At 37.7% G+C, this 25,726-nt stretch overlaps 1 protein-coding gene across 12 annotated transcripts in view; it reads left to right on the top strand.

Moving 5' to 3' along the window:
- tenm4 (teneurin transmembrane protein 4) overlaps positions 1-25,726 on the top strand; it is a 262,005-nt gene that overhangs the window by 105,686 nt on the left and 130,593 nt on the right. For 4 of the 12 annotated variants that reach the window (XM_051862032.1, XM_051862033.1, XM_051862030.1 and 1 more), the window contains exons 4-6: positions 2,365-2,583; positions 15,126-15,372; positions 21,552-21,787. In XM_051862032.1, coding sequence (XP_051717992.1) covers positions 2,365-2,583; positions 15,126-15,372; positions 21,552-21,787 — 702 coding nt within the window. Of the gene's footprint in view, positions 1-2,364; positions 2,584-15,125; positions 15,373-18,330; positions 18,406-19,878; positions 19,978-21,551; positions 21,788-25,726 lie in introns of all 12 variants that reach the window. The other 8 variants (XM_051862022.1, XM_051862024.1, XM_051862023.1 and 5 more) reach the window with 5 other exon arrangements.

The following is a 25,726-nucleotide window of genomic DNA, read 5'->3' as shown; positions in this document are numbered from 1 at the left end:
AGCAGCGCACGGGAAAACCCATTAACTGTTAAACAGACAAGATTGCAGCGGACATTCAAACGAATTTTTTATTATGAACATAGGACTGAACTGAAGGAAAATGCTTAATCTGAATGCAGGTAATAAACTCGGTCACTCGATATCTCTCTTCTACATACTGCAGCTAGTTTCAATGAACAAAATCAGTTGAGAATAAACATATGTTTACGTTGCTAAGAGTGGTTGCTAAGATAGACGCAACAATTTCAGTATGTTTTTACAACGGCTTCAAACGCGGCTCAACCAATCACAATCAAGGGCCGTTTTATAACAATCATTTGTTCATGAAAGAAAAGCAAAAAGAGCTAGATAAAAAAACATCGTCGAGTCAAACTTTAAGTTGGCTTAAAAAAGCCTAGCCAAGATGTTTTTGTGCTGAACACATGATTATTTTTGTTGCAGTTGAACAGTGTTGCAGCAAATTACTTCTTATACTCCGAAGTAGTAAATAAAGATGTTTAATTTGACTGAAACTTTAAATTAATGTCATTTGCTGATGATTAGCATGGTATCTCTGCAAGTTTTACTGCTCATTTTTAGGTGGACTATAATATTATAATGTGTTTTGAGGCTTGTCAAATTAAAGTGATGATGTATAGAACACAATACATGCATCTTTAAGATCGAACATTTGATTGGCACTTTAATGCATCATATGGTAATTTTACTAATTGTTTTTTAATTCTCTTTCACTCAATCAGCTGTATCTCTTCCTAGAAGTAATTATGCATGTTAGCACCAGAAACATAAAGCAACTTTTTTTTTCTTTAACTTTGAATGATACTTGTCAGCTCCTTTCACATGTCAAAAAGTAAGGACAGAAAGACTATAACACATTGTTCTCAGAATAAACCCATGTAAGTCCTACAACTGGGCGAACTTTGTGAACTTGTACTTAAAATATTCAATCTTAGATATTCATATCTTACTGGAAAAATTCTGCTATTGTTCTCGTTCTAAAGCTGTCTCATATCTCACAAGAGTTTGCTCAGAAAGAAAGATCAGCACATTTTTAAGTGGAAACAAATATATATAGTTGTGTGTGTGTGTGTGTGTGTGTGTGTGTTTCCCCCAGCAGGCTGTTTCATTCTCATGTGCTGTGAAAGTTGTTCTGTTCATTTTTCAAAGTACTGTACAGTAATTCTCCAAAATATCATTGCTTTTATAGCTTGTTGTGTTGAGTAAATGTGATTTTATGTAATTTGGGTCAATTTCACAAAACCTTTCAAGAACAAGTTCATAAATTTAGTCCAAAAAAAAAAAAAAAAAAAAAATGAATTAAAAGTTGGTTAATTAAGCACATTTCTTATCCCCCAAGCCTCATTACTGTGATGAAAAAATCTCATTCTACTAAAATTCAAATTTATAACATTTTTAAAATACTTAAAATAATTAAAAAAAAAAAAATAATAATTTAATCTTCTTTATTTATTTATTTTTAAAAGTGATTCAAAAATGTTTATATATATATATATATATATATATATATATATATATATATATATATATATATATATATATATATATATATAAAACAAATTATTATTATTTAATTTTTTTCTTAAAATAGGCCTTGATTTCTTTACGCAAAATGTCATTTATGTCTGGTTAATTTTACCTCAAAATCAAAAAATCTATTAAAAATCTAATGAATTAAGCATGTTTCTTACTGCCAAGTCTCATTACTCTTAGTCAAAAATCTTATTTTACTGTGTAATGCAAATTTTATAAATATTTTTAAGATATTATTTACATTTTAAAGTATGAATATATCATGAATATATCATGGAGAGATATATATATATATATATATATATATATATATATATATATATATATATATATACACACACACACATATATACATACACACACACACACACACACACAGTATGGTTATGATTTTGGGGGGGATAGATGACCTGCATCTGTTTTTGTGAGATTCACCCAATGACTGATTTATTCACTGTTGATTAATAGTTTCAATCACTGTTGATCACCAGTGATCCTTTCTGAATGCTCCATTTGTTGTTTTATTAAAGCTCGTCTGTCGATCTGTCTTTGAAAAATATAAAAAGACAAAAAAGGGGAGGAAAAAAAATCCTTTTCAGAGTCACAAAGCAACTATGTTGTCACAGTTATTCCAATCTCTGAGCAAAGACAGATGAATCAAGACAGACAGCTTTTATCTGTGCATTCTTGGCTTTTATTTATTCTCTCTGCATGTTTCTGTGCTGTACGTTTATTAATTTTTGGTTATGTGGTGTCATTGGGAGGTATGTTTTAAGTTCTCCCCCATGTGTTGTTTGTGTTTGTGGTCTGCAGGTCGTCCTCTTCATTGTTCATCTGCCTCCTCTTCCCCTGTCGACTCCCCTTACCCTCCCCCTTCCCATGCAGCCAATCAGAGCCAGGGAAGGTTGCTAGGTAACAGCGGGGCTCAGGCCGGCCGGGACTCTGAGTCGGAAGATGAGTTTGGCCCCAATTCATTCTTAGTTAAAACCGGCTCAGGGAACGTCTGCGCTCCGGTCACTGCAACTCTTAACGGTGAGTCCCTCTCAATATCGCTGCCTGCTACATGGGTCCTGTCATCCTCAGCTGGACCTGCTGTGGAGCTTGTGGAGGTAGCCACAGGCTTGAATATTCACTTTTTGGATATTTTGGGTAGTGGTGGAGGTCAGATGTTAGCAGGAACTTTTTTAACTAAGGCCTGCTGAGAAGAGAAGCTCTTGGCTGGGGTTCAGAGAGTGAGTTTTTTTTTTTTAATAGTATGGCGAACTCCAGTTTAGAGCTGCTGAAAATTCTCGTAATAATTTCCTTTGAATGGTTTTGTTAAACAGTGTGAATTTAGACAAGTTGAAATGAAAGTGGTTCAGTGTTTAAAAAAGGGACCGATTTGCCTGAATTCACCCTGCCAGTGTTGAAGAAATAAGCATGGCATACTGTCAGGTACACAAGAAGCAAGACCTAGGAGTGTAGATATTTGCTCTGACAATTTGATTCAGTTATGATTGTTTACAAAATGATGCAATGTACCCTGGAATCTGAAATTTGTTCACAATATGGTTCTCAAATTATGCTGAAGACACACATGCTGAAGTTTATACTGTACCTTTGTCGAATGTTGCTAATAAACATTTCAGTTGATGAAAGAAAAAAAATCTATATAAAATATAAAACTTGTTTTATTATTCATTTGAATAATTGTAATTCCATAATTTGAATGAGAAATAATCGAGAAATAAATGTGTGATATATTGGGTATAATAAATTGTAATAGATTATTAAATTCCATAATTGATGCATTATATTTTGTTTAGAAAATTGCTACAATGATTCAGAAATCATTCAAAGATCATTTCGTATACTTTTTAATGATAAAAACAGTTTTTTTTTGTTTTGTTTTGTTTTTTTGTTTTTTGTGGAAATCATGATACATAGCCATTCAAAAGTTTGGCTTAAGTAAGATTTAAAAAAAAAGAGAGATAATAATACTTTAATTCAGCAATTGCACATTAAATAAATGCATTAAATAAATTGCTGAATATAAATGCTGTTCTTTTGAACGTTCAGTCGTCAAAGATTCCTGAAAAAAAATATCAGTTTCCACAAAAATATGAAGCAGCACAACTATTTTCAACATTGATAATAATCAGAAATGTTTCTTGAGCATCAAATCAGCATATTAGAATGATTTCTGAAGGATCATGTGACACTGAAGACTGGAGTAATGATGCTGAATATATTTCACAATATTGCTGTTTTTACTGTATTTTTGATCAAATAAATGCAGCCTTGGTAAGCAGAAGAGACTTTTTACAAAAACATTAAAAAATGTTTCCAAACTTTTGACCGCACATTTATATACAACAAATATATTTATATATAACAAACAAAAATGGTCCATACTGAATTTACAACACATATCACATTGAGAAGATCCATAAATTACATTATTAATTTAATGATTTTTTCCCTCCCAGTTGTTTGACATTCTGGAAACCTTGGCTTTGTATTTCACATTGTGTGCGCTCTCTGTTTGAATGTAGACTTTGGCAGGCTAACCTTCATTGCAGCTGTCAGGACTAATTTCACCCTGTGCTCTGACCTGATGTGGTTCACAACATACTACGCCACTGTTTGGACATTGTGTTTACTTAAGCAGCTTAGAAACTTTGATTATTGAGTTTGTATTTGACCACATGTCTATATATCTCTTGATTTCAGATCATTGCACAGTTGTCTTCATTAACTTTGCTTAGTTTTAGAAAGGTCAAGAAGTTTTAATGAAAGATTGAATTAATTTCAGAGCCTGTAAATGATAAAAAGCTTAATGGCATGCCCTGCTGAGGGACAAGTGACCAGCACAGCAGGAACTTTAACCACGATGAATCAATTTTACAAGTTACCGTGTCCTCACTAATGAGCCACTGATGAAATGTGCATCACGTCGCACTGCTGTTGTCGTCCAGAAGGTTCAAATATGATGAACTTGTTTACTAGGGATGTGCTTTGATATATTTTGGGCTCCTTTTAACATCCTATTACTTGTGGAGTGACATTAAATTAAACACTGCCAGTGAATGTAGAGGTTATGCAAGACACAATTTGCAGTGATTCTGCACTTATTGTTCTTTTAAAAGACAATGCTATAAGATAACGTCCATCTAAATCTATCTTGCGTTGATGTCCGTGCTGCAACAGGTAAACAAATTAGAAATGAGATTTGTTAGCGTGCTTTCCTGATAAGAAAGCTTCGCATCTCTTTGATAATTGGAGGAGAGCAGAGAGGATGTCGATGCTGAGAAGTCGATATGAAGCCTGTCATCTCTAGCAGCTCTCGGCTTCTCCCTCAAGGCTTCTTTACAGAGTTGAACAAAAAAATGCTGTAAATAATTGATCAGCCTTTACAAGTTAACCACCCAAGGCTGGAATTACATCAAGCTCAAGAGAATTGTGCCTGCCTGCTTCCACACGGCCCTTCGTAAAGCAATGAATTAGCCTCCCGTGGCAAGAACTTTCCCTTCTCTTCGCAGCAGCCAGCTAGCGTCCTGGTCACCTAGCAATGGCACCCCAGTGCTAAAATGGGATTTATCTTTCCGACAAATGGCTGTGATTTGCATTGGTATATAGGTTACCCTCGGGCTGCCAGTGAGGGGTAGCGCGCTCACCAAAGGAATCGGTCTCTTGCCTCCGAGCTATGCAAGGCACCATAAGGCTCTATTTGACTGAGACAAAGTAGCATACCACAGTGCCATGAAAAAGGAAGTTTATATGTTAGAGTTAAGCTTAGCATCCCTGGTAGTAAAATAGTGGGATTCCTGCCAGAGGCTATGCTGTGTTGCACAAGGTCGATGCGAGATTTGATCTTGCTTTCTTTACTTCGCTTCTTACGAGTCAGTGACTTTTCATTGGAAGTTGAGTGGTTCCTGCAAAGCCAGTCATTTTGGCATTAAAAACCTAAACTCTTGATGGCTACCTGCACTCAAAGGCACAATACGGTTGTGGGTACAGTTTGGGCTGCTAAATACAGTTCTGTTCACATTATTCGGTTAATTTAGAGTGACTCCAGTTTGGTTGATCCGTGTTTGCATGAGTTGAACCGCACCGCAATCTAGTTGTCTTTCCGTTTCCACTTATTCTTCGTTATCAATTACTATTTTTATAGCTGTCAACTTCTCTCAGGTTATGAATACCGCCAGAAGATATTCATATTTAATTTGGTTCCCATGTCCTTTTGCATATAAATACCAATTTCTGAGTCACCTGCTTGTAAATGCACTTGTCAATCCAAACACTGGCTGTGTCAAAGTAGCCATTGTGATTATAGGTAAACAAGTGGTAAATTATGGAAATTATCCTGCTCTTTTGAAGAGCACCCTCATTGTCATTTCTGATTGTTTGGCAACTGTATTTGCTGAGCCTTTAAACAGAACAAGGACACAATTATAATAAGAAAAGAAAAACGCAGCTTTTTATTCACTTAAACCACCTAATGAGTCTATTTTAACCATTTTCCCTGCTTTTTAAGATTGGGGTAGACCTTTTTTTTTTTTTTTTTTTAACCAGAGAATAAACAGCCAGCTGCTTTCATTTACCAAGTATTAGCATATTACTAATACGGATTTGCCAGATAGCTCAAAGCTTAATAAGAGCGATGCAGTTATGACAGACTCTTGGATAGGTGGTCACGTCCTTTGTTTATAGTTCTTGGTTTTTAATGAAGAAGTGCCTACATGTTCACACTGAGTGACATAAATTGCAGTCCAAAACACACTTTGGATTAATTAGCGTAGTTAATGCCAAATATTTCACAGTTTCTGACCTATTTTTTTTCACCCTGCCTTCATGTAAACAAAAACAGATGTCTTGAAAGATATGTGTCATGTGGATTTAAGCCTGTAATATTTTGAAATGTTGACGATGACATGAGTTAATACCTCCTGTTCTCATTTATTCGCCTTGTCAGGATATTAAGGGAGCGTATTAAAACATTACAACTGTGTTGTGACAGGGCCCTCTTCTGCAGCCTGACTCAGCTCAGCATCACAGTTTTGTCAAATTCTGCGGAGAGAAAGGGCATAGACAGGGTAAGCTTCTCGTGTAAAACGATAGGGGAGTTCATAAACCCAGATTCATGTTGCTGGTGTCGATATGATTTTGTGTGTCTTTAGAAACACGAGTTATTCTGTAGTTCTAGAAATGTGATCCAGTGCTGAGACTAAAGCTGAAAAGGCTTAGCTCAGGGTTTCAGTTGTGGATTCAAACACAGAGCGTGTTTTCAGAGGAATTTGGTATGCTTTTCCAGCAATTGAGGAGGAATTACACATGAGAACATGTGAAGGCTAAACATTACATCTGCAAAGAGCTGAAGTATCGAATCACGGATACAGAGGTGGTTAGCGTTTGAAATATCGAGTCCCAAGTGTTTAAACACAACATAAAGCAAAATCTGTCCGCAGTGGCTGAGTTAAACGCACAAATTTTACCACTGGGAAATCTCTGCACTTCCCAAAATTCATCTCTGCTTATAGCTATCAACCAGAGACTGAGTTATCAGGCTGAAGCAATTTCACTTTTCCCAGAGTGAGTCTACATTATCAACAAAAAAAATGCATCTGTAGCATTCGATCGACCAAATGGCTCTCCGCCGTATTGTATTTTTCCATTCATCTATCTTTGTTGCAGAAATTCCCTAAACTATAGTTCATGAACCAAATGTCTTTTGTATTTAAAGAGGCTGAGATTAAGCAAGCTGGAAAACATAGAAAAGAAAGAGTGAAAGATCTTTATGCCCGCTAGGTCCTGTTAGCTTGATGGGACAGACCCGTTGAAGCTTGAGGTCTTTTTATTGAGCATGTGTTGCTCCATGGCCCTTGGCTTTCTCTCAGGGTCCTGTTCCTGGAGAGATGACTATTGGGCCACGGGCTCCCTGCTGAGCCCCTGTTCTTCACCACAGAGCCCCCCTTGTCTTAGCATCCTTTTACGCCGAGCAGCATGGGGTTTGGGCCACAGTGGGCCACTAATGGTGTATGGATCCCCCTCTGTAAGGGCTTGCACAACATGCCTTTGCAGTTGACCAGACAGGAATGAGCAGGTGGAAATTAAGCAGTGGGGTCGCTCTGCAGCCACGCATTTAGATCAGTTGGGTTTCGTCGGAACTTATTTAATCATCCTCTCCCGTTGCCGGTGCGAGGGGAGCGAATTAGGTTTACGGGGTCACATCGCAACATATATCCACTGGAGACACTCCGAGAGATCACAGCGGACAGGGAAAGAGTGATTTAATAAGCAACACATGGCATGGCTGCAGAGGTCAGTGAGGACTAGCTTTTTTCCTGCTCACCGTTCCAGTGAGTTTCAAATGCAATTATTTTTAATGAGAACAGTTATTTATACGTTGCGTTCAGATAGACACCAGTATGCAACCACAGTCCATATTTCTAATTGCAACCAGCCAGCTGTTTTCATAATGCATTGTCACCTTTTGTAAATGTACACTGTATGCTCATGAATCATCACTTTATTTAGATAATCCATTGTGAGGTTACCATGGAGATAACGAAGTGCGAGACAGAGCCATCTGCACATTTCAACGTCAAATATGTCTTCAGGACCCAAGGGGACACAAAAATTACACATTTCATGAACAACGGCACATTTGCTTTTGATTTCACATGATTTTCGAATCAACATGCAGAGAAAGATATTTTTCGTATTCCGTTAGTATAGCTGTGAAGATGTCAGCGAGGCCGTCAGTTGCTCACACTTGATGAGTTTGAGAGCATAACTGATTCACAGCGCCGTAAGCTATATCTGCAAGCCTTCATACGAGATCCGTGAAGACAGCATGTATTCCCACATGTATCTGTCTTTCCAAATGGTTAAGAACAACACCTTAACTGATGATTGAATGGAGGAAGGAGTGTGAAAACCACAGACACCCAACCTTCCATTAACACTCAGGGTGGCTGTCGACTCTTTGCGCTGTTTGGAAAACAGTATCCACCACCCATATCCAGACATTTACAATCAGAAAACAAACCTAGCTGGATAGATGAATGCTCAGCGATCTGTGGTCACTCTGACTATTTTTAGCTGCTGGATGTACAGCAGTGGATGCTGTTTAATGATCTGTCTGTTGAATAATTCTGCAGCCAATCTCACACCTTGCACGTTTGATCGGGTGTCTAAGGCACATCATACGAGTTCTCACTCTCAGGTGTGACTGTCAGGAGTGAGACTGTTTGTAACTATAAACGAAAATAGGCTTTTCTCAGCCTATGAACTTTCTAAACTTTTCCAAATGGGTGAATCTTATCCATCCAGCCAGCCATCCATCCATCCAGCCATCCAACCAGCCATCCAGCCTTTCTGTCTGATGTCTATTGCATTTTGTAAATCTGATATGTTTGTATGACCTCGTTTCTTATCAATTATTCATAAACACAAATCAATTCTGCTCCAGGGTTTGATGTTTTAGTGTCACTCGTTGGTTAACTAACACTGCTGACTGGAGCAACCCAATTTTCCTTAGAGATTGAGTTCAGACAACTTTAATGGGCTTTTGACGCCTGTAAATATTGAGCTTGAGAGAAGAGCTTTGTGAAATATTTCTGGACTGTGATCAGTTGCTAAATGGAGTCAAACTCATCAAGAACATCCTCACAGAACAAATTAGCTTTTTAACACATTTTAGTAAGGTTCTTGCACCTCTTTTGAGTACACCTCCCTCCCCCATTTAAAACGTGCTGTTAATCTACATAAATATGCCATGGGATTTCCACAGAGAGCTGCTTGTCTCCCTTTGTAATTGCTGTTTTATTCGTTTGCTGTCTTGTAATCGTAAAGCAATTTTACATCCAGCAAAGTGTCATCTAGAGTAATTAGGTGCCTATTATATTCTTAATCTCAAGAGGGGGTGAATATCACAAAAATCATGTCCAGTTTTATTTATTTATTTTTTTGATAAGATATATTTTGTTTAAAGGAAAATTAAAGCCATTTATAATATGATTTTGTTTGTATTGTGATTTTATGTATGTATGTATTTAGGATTTTCGGCAATATATATATGGGTCATTGATGAATAAGGTTCTTAAAAGTGTAAAAAAAAAATCTTAATGGAGATATAATTAATTTTTAAGTTTTATTAAGTGTTAACAATGAGATTATGTGGTTTTTATAATCAGTTAACACTGTTTTTTTTTTTGTTTTTTGTTTTTTAACAAGATGGACAAAATTTGTCACCAAAAAAGTCATTCGGTTTAACCAAAATTTCGGTTTTACCGAATGACAATTTTGGTTATACCGAATGACAATATTTTTAAACAATGCTAACAGGCTGATATCTAGCTAGTGGCGTGCGGTCCATATAAGCTGCGAATGCTCTGCATACCCAAGCCATTAGTGGACTCAGCAATTAATATTAACATTATAAATTACTATTAAATCACTTGTTTGGGGTGTACCATAAAGCCTACATGATTGGCAATGCGTATGTAACTGTCCGTAATTTATATATTTGCCAAACGACGGTAATTTTCTTTAAATCTGCCAGTTACGGAGACTTCTGGGTAAACTGATCTATAGCAGCTTTTGCGCCTTCGCTCTTTTGTTATGGTGCGTCATCATTGTAGCGCATTCTCATTGGTTTGCTGGCCTATGGCGAATTTCATCAGCAGGATAAGCTGTGAGCTGATAACTTGCCCAAGAGGAAGAATTAGCTGCTGCCGATTCTGAACATTTCATTGGCCATGTCAATCACAATAACGATTGCCTACACCCAACTCTGATCCCTAAACCTACCCGTCACTGTAACCTCAGCCAGTGAAATTGGTTGCAGGGCGGGGATTTCCTCTGAACCGTTTGGGGAAAAAAATCACACACCGAAAACAAAGAATATACTCTTTGCCGAAAATAGACCGTTTTCAAATTTCCAGGTTTCTCAGAAGCGGAAGTCGTCATAGTTGGGTAAAATTCTATAGCGGTGAATGAGAGAATACATTAAATATATTTTTTGTGTTTCCATTTGCTCAAATAGCAAAAGAAAAATGCCACAATAAATGGGAAAAACTTTCATAAATAGGAAAAAAAAATAGAGCAATTGATAACGGCAGTCAGAAGAGAGAAAGATGTCATTTTAACTGTCACTCCCATAGCTGCTGTATTAGAAACGCCCTCACAGCAGCGTTAGGTTTTGTAATTTGATGCAAAGGTAATATAATACTAAGTATATTGTTATAAATGTACATACGTTTTTTTAAAAATGAAAATATAAAAAACTTTGCAGGATTTACGATATTGATGACCGTTAAAACGCGTCATCACAGTCCGTGAAAAGGGTCTATCACATTGTATTTGATACAAAACTAACTAGACTTAACCAAATGGGGAGAAAAATCATAACTAAAACTGTTTTCATAGAATTTTTTTATGAAAACTTTTATAAATTGTTTAAGACAGTCCTACTGTAACCAAAGAGTATAGAAGTATAAGTTCTTTGCTGTAACTAGGCCTATCAGGGGATGTTAATCGATAGTCTGAACGTTTGTTAAAGTCATTAGTTTGCATAATTTCAACTTACTTTTTAAAGAATACTGATATTTTTATTTATTATAGCCTACTTATATTTATTATAATTACATTTTATTTTTTAATTATAATAGGCTGCTAATACTAATTATGTTATACTTATTTTTAATTATTAATTTAAAAAGTACTTCTGGCATACATTTAAATTGATGCCATGGGTGTTTTTTATTTGTCGTGTCTGATTTAGATCTGTGTCCTAAACTGATACGTTTAAAGGTGAAGTATGTAATTTCTGGACTAGTGGCACCTAGCGGACTTACAAAAATACAGCATATTTTGCAAACACACCTTTCGCATGTTGCAAATCATCACAAAAGCTCTAACGGTTGCTTGTGAAGGCACGTCTCAGATAAACTAACAATGCCTAGAGAGAACGTGAGCGTTTTGCTTATTAGCTATAAACCCATTCAGCGTAACTTTATCGGCTGTGTTTTTTACGTGACGCACCACCCAGCATACCCGGTTAAAAAAGTCACTGCTCACCACTGAGATATATATATATATATATATATATATATATATATATATATATATATATATATATATATATATATATATATATATATATATATAATGACTTAATTTACTGTAAGCAAAATATATAAATAAATAAATAAATAAATAAGAAAAAAGAAAATCAAAATATATTCGTTTCTTTAGATTTTGTGTAAAAATGAGTAAAAAAAAATATTTTTTGCTCCTTTTCTAGACATCGTTTGAGACCTATGAATTTTTCCTTGCCTCCTTTTTTTCTTTGGCAAAACAAGCTTTTCTTAGCTGGTGAACAGAGTTCTGCAAACTAGATCGATCAGAGACCTTCTACTCTTACAGGTCCTTCGGACTGTGCTGAATTGCTTCTGCCAAATCATTACTTCTCGTCTTATTATGCTCATTGTCTCAAGGACTCGAATGAGTCTTACCTTCTGTGCTTTTCAATGGAAATAAAGCTCCAACCCTTGAACGCTGCATCAGCATTTCTGTTTACCGGCTGCTGTTTAGGGAATAAAAACCCTGCGTTGAGACAAACTTATTCCGAAAACACAACTCAATAGTTTAGACATGTTTAGTGAAGTGTTTAGAATTGGGTGATTCATAGCCTAAACTTGATGTAGTCTATTACTATTTGCAGCATTCATTACATGCATAATGGTGTTTTTATGCTGTTGTTGTTGTTGTTACCTGAGGGACTCTATGTTTATCATTTATTTTGCCTGACAAAATGTAGTATTTCAGTTCAATGTCATGTTCTTAAGAGCCACAGTTTTTAAATTCATTGGGATGTCAACCTATGAATGACTTTTGCTAAATTGCAATAAGAGAGAAAAAAAATCTAATTCAAGTACTTTCTTCCTTTGAAGTTAGACAGTCAAGCAATACGATAAATCAAAGCTTGTTGTCATTAACCTTCTTTGAATTTCATCACTTTCGTAGTAGTAGTAATACGCCCGCATGTTACGTACCTTCATAGTGCAGGGGAAATGGTTTACCTCTCTTCCAGCTCTCCGTCTGTTTTGATCCGGTTTCATCGGGGCCATCATCAGCTTGGCTCAGAGACGCAACAGAGCTCTGAGTAATTGGTAGCGTAGGATTGTGGGAATGCGGCTTGGTACGGGCCCATCTGTCACTGGCTCTGACAAATGATCTGGCCCTGTGCTCAAAATGAAAGGGAATAAAAAAAGTAAAGGGGTCCCTGTCAGTGACGCATCCCGTAATGATCTTCAGTAGAAATGTGCACTCACCACATGGTATGAGAGATGTGAGAACTAGCGTTCTTTCACCCCGGTGACATGCCTCCAACAGAGAACATACTGTGTCGCTTGGTGGGTGAAACTGCGGTAAGACCTTCGAAGCATGCAACTTTTGTAGTATTCAAAAGTAAGGAATGATTCAGGGCTGCTTATTACTTGCCGTTCAGTGCCATATATTGTTGTCAGAGGTGCTGTGTTTGTGGGATAGAAGTTAGAAAAGTTTGGTTATGAAGGTCAGTTCAGGCGAGCAACAACAAAAGCATTCTCAGGAGTGTCTGTAAGGAGTGTTTTAAAAAAACAAACAAAAAAAAAAACCAATAAAAATTTAAATTACAATTCACACACAATGACTTGTATATAAACCTCTTTTATGATAAATATTTGTATTTAATAAAAAATTTATTTTGATAATTTTGGGCGTGCAGAAATAAGTGATACGGCTGTCCTGGTAACATAATGAAGAAAAAAGGCTCATTAAAACCTTGTGAAACATGCTATGTAGTTTGGTATAATCTTCTATTTTCTATTTATTTTTAAAAAATAGTGAAGCAAATTTGTTAAAATATGAATATTTGAACTGTTTGGCAGTTCCGTGTTTCAACCAGCATGAGACCCAATGAGGGTCATATATCATTCATATATCAATAATTTGATATTTTATAATTGTAAACTTCTTTTTTCTTTTTGAAAATATAGTATGTACACTCACAAGGAAATATGCAGATAGGTCAGGATGTTTGAATAGTTGTCCAGCACCTGATTATTATCATTATTTTTGGAGGCAGTTCCTTGGAAAGAATGAATTTACAGATGCAACTTCTAGAGATTGTGCTGACATTTTCTGACAAGTTCTGTCTCTGACTTTATCTCCTTAAAAGCATTGCAGCTACAGCCATCAACACTCTGCTTTTGTAACGAACGACAATTACTGTCGGACTTCACATAACCCACTGTGAGGGATGTCCACATTACTATGCATAATCAATGTCTGTTTGTCTTGTGAAATCTATTTTTGCAATAACAGTATGTCTGGCCTGTTTATTTGTTTAATATCTGTCAGTTAGCCTACTAAAGGGCTGCCTACATTTACTTGGTAGACACCAATTTTTTGGTAAGCATTTGAAGGTAAAGTTGTTCATAAATGTAAATAAAACATCTGTGTGGTATTAGCTGTATCTTTAGCTATCTTTAGCGAATAAAAGTAAAGTTGTTCATAAATGTAAATAAAACATCTTTAGCATATTAGGTATACCTTTAGCGAATAAAGGTAAAGTTGTTCTTAAATGTAAATAAAACATATTTAGCGCATTAGCTATACCTTTAGCGAATGAAGGTAAAGTTGTTCTTAAATGTAAATAATCACATTTAGTGCATTAGCTATACGTTTAGCGAATAAAGGTAAAGTTGTTCTTAAATGTAAATAAACACATTTAGCGCATTAGCTATGCGTTTAGCGAATGAAGGTAAAGTTGTTCTTAAATGTAAATAAAACATATTTAACATATTAGCTATACCTTTAGCAAACAAAGGTAAAGTTGTTAAATGTAAATAAAACACCTTTAGCATAATAGCTTCACCTTTAGCAACAGCTTAAGTTCTCAGTAAAGAGGCCGTTGAGTGTTGCCGACAGGTGTAAAATGAAACTGCTTTGTTCTTGTTAAGTAAAGGTTCTTAGCACAATGAGGCGCTAGTTTATTGATTGATGAATGGTTTAGCAGATATGGAAATGAATGGCTGTGCAGCGCACAAGGACACAAGGGTCTTTATCTGCGTCTGGATTGCCACAATCTGATGCTCACAATCTCCTGTCTGATAGCCCCCATCTCCCTTGACGCAAAGTGGCTTTAGTAGACAAAAGCATTGTCGGAAGCTGAAGCTGTCTTGTCGGGTCCAACCACACAAGCTGCAGTTGATCATGGCGTGAATTTCAAACAGGTTGACGAGGGTAATTCAGTCTACTTGATAATGACAGATTGTCTGCAGCGTATTTTGCCTGATGAGTGTTTGTGGGATTCCAGCTGTTAGAAGCCGGAGCTCTATTTGGATGCAACACAGGGTAGTAAGATTTAAGCTAGGTGTCTCTTTTTAAGACAACTTCTTATCATTGACTTATCTTTGAAAGTCGAGTTGTTTACTTGTGCAGTATCGGAAAAACGTTACAGATAAATGTCTGTGCACCACATGCTAATGAACACTGCAGTAATTTCATTTGTTTAATTGCTGATAGTGCTGTTTCTCTCGTTTCAGAGGGCTCGTTCCAGAACCACTCCCGATTGCGGACACCACCGCTGCCCCTGTCGCACTCCCACTCCCCCAGTCAGCACCACACCGCCTCCATTGGCTCTCTGAGCCGCAGCAATTATACCCAGCGCAGTAACCCGAGCCCGGCACCCACCGATAGCTCGGCTCCCAATGAGGGGCCTACAAGTGCCCAGGATTCAGGCAGTGCCCAGGACAACTGGCTTCTCAACAGCAATGTTCCTCTAGAGACCAGGTACATTTGGAAATGTGCTGTTCTCGTGGTAAAATGGCTAATGAAATAGCTTTGTGATGACGAAATGAGTAGAGTGACTCTACATTAGGCGTTTATAATGCATCATAAGGCATGCATATGCTGGCTGCATGAAGCGTTTTACGCTATTTGTATCTGCTTAAAAGATCAACTACACTGTTAATAGTTAATGAGTCTTTATGTAGCCTTTTATCTCCACTTGACGCATAATATAGTTTAATGGGTCATTCCTGCTGTTATGCAGTAGCATTTAATGCATGTTTGTATTGTAATTTAATGAAGTATTTCTGTAAAACGGTATACCTGACTTTCAAAAACATATACTGGTCAATTTTAAGCACATAAATTGTATCAATTATAACTTGACAGGGAGACAATTAACAAAATGGAACCTAAAAAGAATGGAAATAAAGAGCTAAAGTTAGCCAATTAGCTTACATGAAGTGTCAACTTGAAGATATTTTTTGACATTTTTATATTAATATACTGATTTTTGATATTTTATATAACAGGATGGGACCTTTCAAGACAAAGCAATTCATACCACGAAACATCACGGAAAGCTAATAAAAGCTAATTTCACCAAAACTATTGATAATACTTATTGATGTTTGTTTTCCCACCAAAATGGTGGATGGAGGATGTTGACGTTTAAGGAACAGGCTTTAGTTAGTTAAAGGGATTTTACAAAAGACTAAGAGGTTGGAAAGTGATATTGGAAAAAATATATGTAAGTTAATTGATATTTTCATTAAAATGTGTTTTGTTTGAAACATTTCAATTAGATAAGGGAAACATTGAAGAAGTACCTGGTGTATTTCTTAAAAAATTGCATAAGAATGTGCTGATAGTAGGAATGACCTTAAGTGTATAGCTGAATTAAGAATTAAATGAAGCTTTACGGTCTGTCACATAGAAGTTTCATGCGGCTCAGTTTTTATGTAAATTCCTGTATTAGTCTAAAACGTATTCAAAACATGAGTAAATATATAACAAGAGAAAAGCATTGTTTTCCTGGGCTTTCCGGACAGTGTTGCTGATCTAGTATCTCAAGCCCAAAATGCAATAGATGGATGGCGATTTCTCTCAAGGTTCTGAAGGGGGCTTTGTTAGAAACTCAGCTCCTTATTTATCTCCCATAAGCCCTTGCTCTGTTTGCCTCTATCTGAGGCACTTGTGTGGAGGAGATCAGTCAAGAACCTCTCAGATGTCTGTTTGCATTGCTCAGGCTGCTCCTCATGCATGGCGGAGGCAAATCAGCGCTGTCAGACCAGCCTGAAGAGAAATGATACATACTGATACTCAGATTACCTCCACCTCCTGCTCTGCTCAACCTCGCCAACAGCTCAAATGTCTTAAAACTTTTACAGCAGCTGAAATAAATATAAGTTATTTTGGACTTTGTGCTAAGAGCATCTGTATATCACGGGTCTCGGATCTCAAAGTCGTAATGATTTACTGATGGGATTGCAAAGTTAAAGTAGTTTTTTTGCTTTTGTACGGCAAGCAAATCTCACAAAATCTTTTAGGGTAATATGTCATAACAAAATCAAAAATGCTGAAAAAATATTTTGTCTTGAGTTGTTTTTTTTCCCTCAATAGTGTACAAGAATTTCCCCTGAATGATCCTAAAATGTTCTTTATTTTGTTGGAAATTATGGGGGAGGTGAGATCAAGAAATGTTGCAGGCCAGACTTGAACTCACATCACCCACATAAGCACTCATCTTAACATATTTGGAGCCACTCCGTTACTTCTGCTCCACAGTTCCAAACCAAAATGAAAGCATCTTACACATTACATTGTTTGATAATAAGCATAAACACTAGGAATCTTGCCTGGAAACGCACAGTTTCTTTGTCATCTTGATGTGTTTGTGACCGGCATGAGTGTGAACGGTCCACTCAACAGGAAAATGAATGTTAATTTGAATTTGCGGAGGGACAGTTAGCAACATAATGACTGATTAAACATCATGGATTTCCCCAAACTTTAATCTGGACCAGGTATTCCCATGGGAAAGGGAAACAGATGGTCACACCAGCCGACATGCGGCATGAGAAGAGTGGCGGAAACCGAGTAAATCAGTGACATCACACCCCACCCCCTCACACCTCCCTCCTATCTTAAAAAAAAAAAAAAAAAAAAGAGCGATCAATTATCCGAATCCCTCTGATGAAATTGGAATATCCATTAGCAATATCCACAAGGGCAGTGAAAGATGGCCTGTCATTTAGACTTTAGCTAATGGCTTTGTAATGGTTCCCCTCTCGACTTTTGTACAGCGAGCTGGAATGGGTTGGATAAGTCCGTGGATATGTAGGCTTACCGAGCCCTCCCATTGGACGAGAGCCAGGCAATGCCATTCTCTTATTGGCTGCTTTCATGTATTCTTCTCTGACTCCTCCAAACTGGCCTCAGGGCCCCTCTCGTCTTCGTTTAAAACTTTAATTTGCCTCCCAATGCCCAAACAAATGAACAAATGTACATAAGCTGGCCAAAGACAACCAGCAGAGCGAGCAGGCAGTCTGGAACAGCCACGAAGAAAAGAAAACAAACATTTTCTCTTGTTGAATTGAAGGTGTTGCGCCTGCCCAGTGCATGTTGACGGTTCATTTCTCCATTGCATTATCTCAGTCTTCCCTTATGGAACAGCCGTCTCAGGGGGCACGGAGCTACAGCAGACATGCTTCACTGAATGCACGCAGAGTTCCTCTCTGAATGTTAATAAACCTCTGCTTTATGAAACCATTTATTATTTAAAAACTGGGGGGAAAAGCATCACATCTTAGAGCAGGATTTAGCATAACCACTTGGGAATTCTGTCAGTATAATGTGTGATTCTTCTAAGAAGTGTTGTGTCAGCCCCTGAAACACAAAGAACATGAGGAAGTGAATGGAAAAGTAATGCCTTGTTTTCTTCTAACCACAATCATAAAGGAGCCAGAATACTCTAATGTTTATCAGAGAAGAACAGGACGCTTGCAGAGAGGGGCATGGGTCGTACAACACAAGGTACATGTGCAGTAAAAGAACGTGAGCGCTCTCAGGTGGGGCGAGCTGGGTTTCACTGGGATAAAAACCCTACACAGCACTTTAGTTCCATAAGGATGTCTCTTTTTCCCCACTTTCACCAAAATGGTGCTGGTGCCCAGCTAGGGATGCGAACCAGCCCATATTTCAACTGACTGGAGAGAAAAACGTTTTCAAAGCTGGTTACATTTCTTAAACCATATCTCTAAGAGTCTATGGCATTTTTAAACGATTAGTTCGCTTCGATTTACTCACTCTCAAGCCATCCTAGGAGTATTTGACTTTCTTTTTTTGATGAACACAATCGGAGTTATATTAATAAATATCCTGACGCATCCAAGCTTTATAATGGCGGTGAACGGGACCAACGAGTATGAAGCTCAAGAGAGTGCATCCATCCATCATAAACGTACTCCACACGGCTTTAATAAAGGCCTTCTGAAGCAAAGCGATGCGTTTGTGTAAGAAAAATATCCATATTCAACAAGTTATGAAGTGTTTTGAACTGCGAGAGGCATTACACTTTCTTTGTAAGATGAATACAGAAGGCGCTCTGGAAGCTAGATATTTTACTTCATAACTTGTTAAATATGGATATTTTTCTTACACAAACGCATCGCTTTGCTTCAGAAGGCCTTTATTAACCCCCCCCCAGAGCCGTGTGGAGTACGTTTATGATGGATGGATGCACTCTCTTAAACTTCATTCTCGCATTCACTGCCATTATAAAGCTTGGGATATTTATTAATATAACTCCGATTGTGTTCATCAGAAAGAATAAAGTCAAATACACTTAGGGTGGCTTGAGGTTGAGTAAATCTTGGGGTAATTTTCATTTTAAAGTGAACTAATCCTTTAAGAGTCTTGCAAGTTTCCAAAACATTTTAACATTCAAAGCTGCTTTACCAGGAGACGCCCTTGTGCTGTTATACAAAACATCAGCACTCTTGGACCTCCACCAGCTAGATTAGAGGTTGGGAATAAACTGTTGTTGGGCGCTGTGGGCGTTTCCAGTATAAACAGCTTTGTAAATGATAATGGTAAGCTTGTTTGATCTAGTTTTGTTTAACATCAGTCTTGATAGACTAAGGAGTTGTTGTTTTAAAAACAGTACTTGATGAGGAGATTCTCCTGCACTCTGTTCTCTCATGTTGTTGGTTAATAGTTTGAGAACAGTACGTTTAGATTTGAGGGGTGAGGGATGGGGTTCTGCCCCTAAACACCATTTTTCCTGAGGTTGAAATACGTGGAACGGTTCCAAATTGGGCTCTGGATCCGGCACCAGCACCCTGTCATTGGAATATGGGGTTTGTTTTGTCCTTGTCGGCCTCTCCACTCTGTCCATTTACACAAATTCGCCGGGTGATCACATTTTTGTGTTTGCACATCTGTGTCTCCCTCTTGCACGCATGTCTCACTCTCGTTCCATCTGTCCATCTCTCCACCTGTGTGTAGAAACATAGCAAAGCAGACATTCCTAGAGACTTTACAGGACAACTTTATAGAGATGGACATACTGGCCACAGCTCGCCGCGACGGCGCTTACACTGATGGGTATGTTGCATGATCTGACCGCGGCTGCCGGAATCTGCTTTGCCATGCTGCATAGTGGTACCTGTGCACAGTTGTTTCCCATTACATAGTGCTATTTGTAATAGAATCTAACATTTTTCATCACTTACTATATGAATTGCATGTTTTTTATACATTTATTTTTGAACATCAAACTAACAACTTTTCTAATTAACCCTGAATACCTTAGCATTCTTTGCTAAGAAATTGTTCATAAGGCCACATTATGTACACATTACAAGACAGAAGCCTGTTACCTTGATTGAAGTCATACAGGTTTGTCATGACATGGGAATGAATAAATGGTGAGAGAATTATAATTTTTGGAGAAACTATCCTTTTAATAGCACTATCAACAGGTGCAATAGTTGTAGAGCTTCAAGGGATAGTTCCCCAAAAATTCTGTCATCATTTACTCGCCCTCAAGCTGTTCCAAACCTGTATGAATTTCTTTCCACTGGTGAACACAAAAGAAGATATTTTGAAGAATATGGGTAACCAAACAGTTGATGGGCCCCATTAACTGGGGATACAAGAAGTCATCCATTGGGTCCATCAATTGTTTGGTTACCCATAATCTTCAAAATATCTTCTTTTGTATTCAGTAGAAGATTCATACTGGTTTAGAACAACTTGAGGGTTAGTAAATTATGACAGAATTTTCATTTTTGGGTGAACTTTAATGCAAGTAATCCAAGATAGGCTTTTTGAAAAATGTTTTAAGGGCATTTTCACCTTTAATTGGACAGGACAGTGAAAGAGACTAACTAGGGATGAGAGTAGGGGACAGTATCGGGAAAGGACATCAGAGCATCTTGGAACGTGTCACACAAGTGCACACACTTCGAATAGCTTCACTGAGACATACTAAGAGGCTACAGTCTTTGCCTTTTGGTCGCAGATGAGTCAGACTTAAAACATGAAGAGGAGCAAGATGAACAAGCTTCTGTCTTGTAGTGTGCACTAGGCCTAAGAGTTTTTGCAAGTCTTTTCTTGTACCTCATTAGGCCAACGTGGTTTGTTTCTGAGTTTCCCCTCATACGGTCAGTACAGCTTGACAGCTGTTTTCTAAGTCAGTGACTTAGATTACGGCACCTGTTTCAAGCTTTTTTTGATCCACAGTAGCATCTCATTTCAAGAGAACTGGCCTCATTCACAGTGAATAAGCTGTCCTGATAATGTACATCCTGCAATATCCCACAGCTTTTTGACACACGCACCCTTAAGGTGAATTAGAAGTCACTGCGAGGGCTTGTATTAACAAGAGTCCACTGTGGTCACTCGGGCTGTAAATTAAATTTGATATTGATTCAAAATTCCAATATAATGCACCCCACGGGGCACAGTGTGTCTTGCTGCCAGCCAGCACTTAGAGGTGACTATGGCAACAGCTTGAAAAAGTGCTTAGCGACAGCAGTACTGACCAGTGTGGGAACACAAACCTACACGCTCTACAGATACTGTTTAACATGATGAAAAAAACACTTATCACACAGTGCTCTCTAACGCCCAATATTTTTCGAACATAAGCAACAGCGTTTTCTGCGTCTCTGCAGACACTTTCTGTTCAAGCCTGGCGGGACCTCGCCCTTGTACTGCACAACTTCTCCCGGCTACCCTTTGACGTCCAGCACGGTATACTCACCTCCACCCCGGCCCCTACCGAGGAACACCTTCTCACGGCCTGCCTTTAGCTTAAAGAAACCTTATAAGCACTGCAACTGGAAATGTGCTGCCCTCAGTGCCATCCTCATCTCCGTCACCCTGGTGTTCCTGTTGGCCTACTTTATTGGTAAGTTCACCCTTCTACATCCTCATCAATCCTTAAAACTGCGTCAAAGATGTGACAGCTATAAAAGATGGCTTATGAGTCTCTTTAAAACTGAAATCTTGAAGGTGGTTTGCTACTCTTAGCTGGTAAATCTGGTCCCCCAGGATTGCTAATCTGGTTTTCATCTGGTTTACCTGGTCTGCCAGGATAACCATCTGACAGGACATGAAACTGTCTAAAAACCGAAACCAACTTGGTGGTCAGCAAACTGTTATACTCATTATATGTACTTGTTATACTCTTTACTTTTTGTAATACTAAAGATTGTCCTAAAGGCTGAAGCAATGTTTTGTCATTTAAGCACTTCTTCTTTGAATCCAAGCTGCTGATGGTAATCAGTACATCTCCTCACTGAAAGAGACTGATACGACTATTGTGTTGAATTTCCACCTTTCTGCCAGAGTAGTGACGCATATAAAGATGTTGTATATGATTCACTTTTCAATCATTTGAAAGCTCAGCTCCAGCAGATTGCAGTGAACATTATTGATCTCTCACGTTGTTAGGAAATTTCAGTGTCCCACAACTGTATTCGGCTTGATCAGTGAACCAAATCAATAATGGACAACAGATAAAGTGATATATGATTGAGCCATAGCAACAGTTTGTGCTGTTTGTGATTAGATTTGTTCTGCGTGGTTAATATTTCTGTAGTTTAACTGTCTGTGATGCATTGTATGTACAGTTATATTAGTTCTGCACCATATTAGTCTGAACATTGACTATGCACACCTGAGCTTTACTGAATGTTACTAGGTGTCTGCTAATAATTCTGTTATGCATTTCATACAGTCCCATGAAAGAAGTGGATTATCCGACATGCATGTGAGAAGATAAGAACTTGTCTATAGCGGTTCCAAATAAAGTGTGTCCATTCCTTCGAGAGTAAATCAATAATAACAATAATGTTTTGTATAACACAATATCTTTTAGAGGACAGCATGAAATGGGTTTGCATAATGTGTGTCTGCTTAGAATGTAAATTGTTCTGTGTAATCTAACACAGAGCCCACAAAATGAAATAGTATTTTTTGAAGTTGAAAATATGGGGAAAAAATGAGTGCAAGTCATTTGCACAAGGTGCATCCAAATGGAGATCTCACAGATGTGTCATGATTATTAAAGATAAACAGCTTTCCAAAGCTTAGGCACTGAGAATAAATATGCATTGCAACAGAACTAAAATGAGCTCTAACCATCCATCCATTCATCTATTTTTGGCTGAAAAAAGAAAAAACTTAATTGCTACCCTGTGATTCTCTACAGTGATTTGGAACCTAAATTAAAATTCTGTTAGCTGATAATGCTAATTGCTCAGCTTTGTTCAAAACGCTAATGACCAGTCTACCTTTGCAGCATTTTAAGGTAACCATTTGTGCTTTGTTTGATGTACACTATTTACAGTGTTGGGCACGTTACTTTAAAAAAGTAATTATAGTTACTAGTTACTTCTCACAAATAGTAACTGAATTACATCATTATAAAAGTAACTAATTACCAGGCAAAGTAACTATTGCGTTACTTTTTTTTTTTTAAAAATGTCAAATAACTTGGATGACCCCAATATTAAATATAAGTCTAAAAATAAATAATTCTTGATTCAACTCGTGATCCGCTCTTGCTCACGACATGACACGTCTGTACTACGTGTTGGTAGCCATTAAAGAAAACATAGTTTCATATTTATGTTTAAATAGGCCTATGTTATGTATCTATTTGATTATGAAAAGTGAACGGCATTAGTAAGATAGAAATCATCATAAGATGTGGAATATATCGGGAGCCATGGAGTGGGTCAGACATGATTTTGACCACTTCATTAAGTTTTGTTTTGTAGAAAGCCTTTCTTTAAAGTGAATTTCGTTTTGTAAAAATTGTATCTTAATTTAATCAATGTTTCATCAACCAATTGCCTGGATTTAATAAATAAGAAGCAAATATAGCAGACAATATAACCATGACATGGAGGCGCCGGCGCGATCTCTTGCACGTGAACTGGAGCGTGTCTCATAGGCTAAATGAACCGAAACTCAGCGGCTGCTTGCCTCACAGACATGAGAAATATATCTATAGAAAGCTTGAAATATCTACTTTAAAACGAAATAATTCAAAATGAAAAGAAATAGGCTACTCTCTGATTATGTAATCCGAATGAAATGTGCATTCTCTCTCTAAGCGCATCCACGTGGAGATGATGAGAGTCATTAATGTCAACTTCATCTTTGCAGCTGACACTGATTCAGAAAACATTACATTTATTAATAAACAATTAAACAATTAAAATGTCTCCTTGCTGTTTTTGTCACATTCATAATCATTACTTTTTCCGGTTCTTATGGCAAGCTTTATGCGTGCACTTGAGTGCTATATAGCCTACGTAAACGCTCATTATTATGGTTTATTCTCTCCAGTATTTAAGAAATTAAATTAATATAAATTTGATTAGTCAACTAATGGCTTAAATGAACAACTACTAGTTGACTAGAAAAAAACTTATTTCACATGTTTTCGATCCAGCATGTCACAAAGGGTATTCTGGTTTGAGCTCGCGCTCCGCTCTCATGCTCTGACACAGACACACACACAGCATCCCACCCCAACACACACCCGAGATAAAACTTTGCAGGTCCTATGGCTGAGAGAGAGTCTACTCGTATGCAAACCGCGTCAGTGAGCTCAATTATAGTAACGTAGCATTTTTTTGTCAGTAACGGTAACACCGTTGTAACGGGAGAAAAAGTAATTCGTTTAACTACTCGTTACTGAAAAAAGTAATGCTGTTAGTAACGCCGTTTATTTATAACACCGTTATTCCCATCACTATTTATGTGTTGTGGAGTGACTGACCTTAGTACAGGGGTCTCCAATCCTGTTCCTGGAGGGCCACTGTCCTGCAGAGTTCAGCTCCAACCCTAATTAAACACACCTGAACCAACTAATCAAGGTCTTACTGTAGGCTAGAAACCTCCAAGCAGGTGTTCTGAGGCAAGTTGGCCCTCCAGGACCAAGTTTGGACACCCCTGCTTTATTAGCTGTTTATGTAAAAAAAAAAAAAAAAAATGTTTTGAAAGAGATACTCGTTCCAAAAACGAGTATGCTGCCTTCCTAGACAGCGTCATTGATGTGCTCTAGGCGCGAAGGCCCCCAAACTGTAGGCAACAATATTATGCTTTCTTCAAAGATGCCTCATCATGCTCGGTGTTGAGGTAGAATGCATTGCAAGAAATGTGTGCAATGCAGAATTGCTATCTGTAGAGCAGTCCTTGAAAAGGCAACTGCTTAGAAAGAAGCTCACTATATTTTTTGGAACAAAACTAGATACCATTGTCAACATTAAATGCCTAAACACTGTGCTTAATGAAGTTATTCTCTGAGTTAGCTTGAGGGCTAGTTAAGCTCTGACCTTGTTAGGAGCCCTGCAAAGCCCGCCAAGCTGATGTATCTTAATCACTTCATGTAATTACAGACACCCCACCCCATCCTAACCCTCTTCCAAAATCAAGCTCATCTCCCTGTGCACCTCAGGTAAACACGCATGAAACCGTAGCTCACCCTGAGAATCTGGGATTCAATCAACAACAAGGGGTCACGTTTAATTAAAAGCTGATGAGAAAATATATTTAATTTCAAGTGCAATTAATTATGTAGGCCTGTAATTGGTAACTCTAGCTGTGTTGTCTAATGAACCCAATTAAACCTCCTGACAGATGTTTTTGACTTGCCACATAGTTTAGCTATTTTCCCCCTATTCCTTTTTCTGTGTAGTTTGCAAGAACTGCTTCCTTGAAAGGAGTGAGATCGCAAAATTGGGATTCGTGTGCCATTTTCTCAGTGGTGGCATGCTCATTAAGAAGGTCATTATGTCCTCAGCATCTGAAGGTCATCAGCTTCCCTCTGTGT

This window comes from Ctenopharyngodon idella, chromosome 15, assembly GCF_019924925.1.
Source record: "Ctenopharyngodon idella isolate HZGC_01 chromosome 15, HZGC01, whole genome shotgun sequence".
Lineage (NCBI taxonomy): Eukaryota > Metazoa > Chordata > Actinopteri > Cypriniformes > Xenocyprididae > Ctenopharyngodon > Ctenopharyngodon idella.
This window is presented reverse-complemented; position numbering and strand designations above follow the sequence as displayed.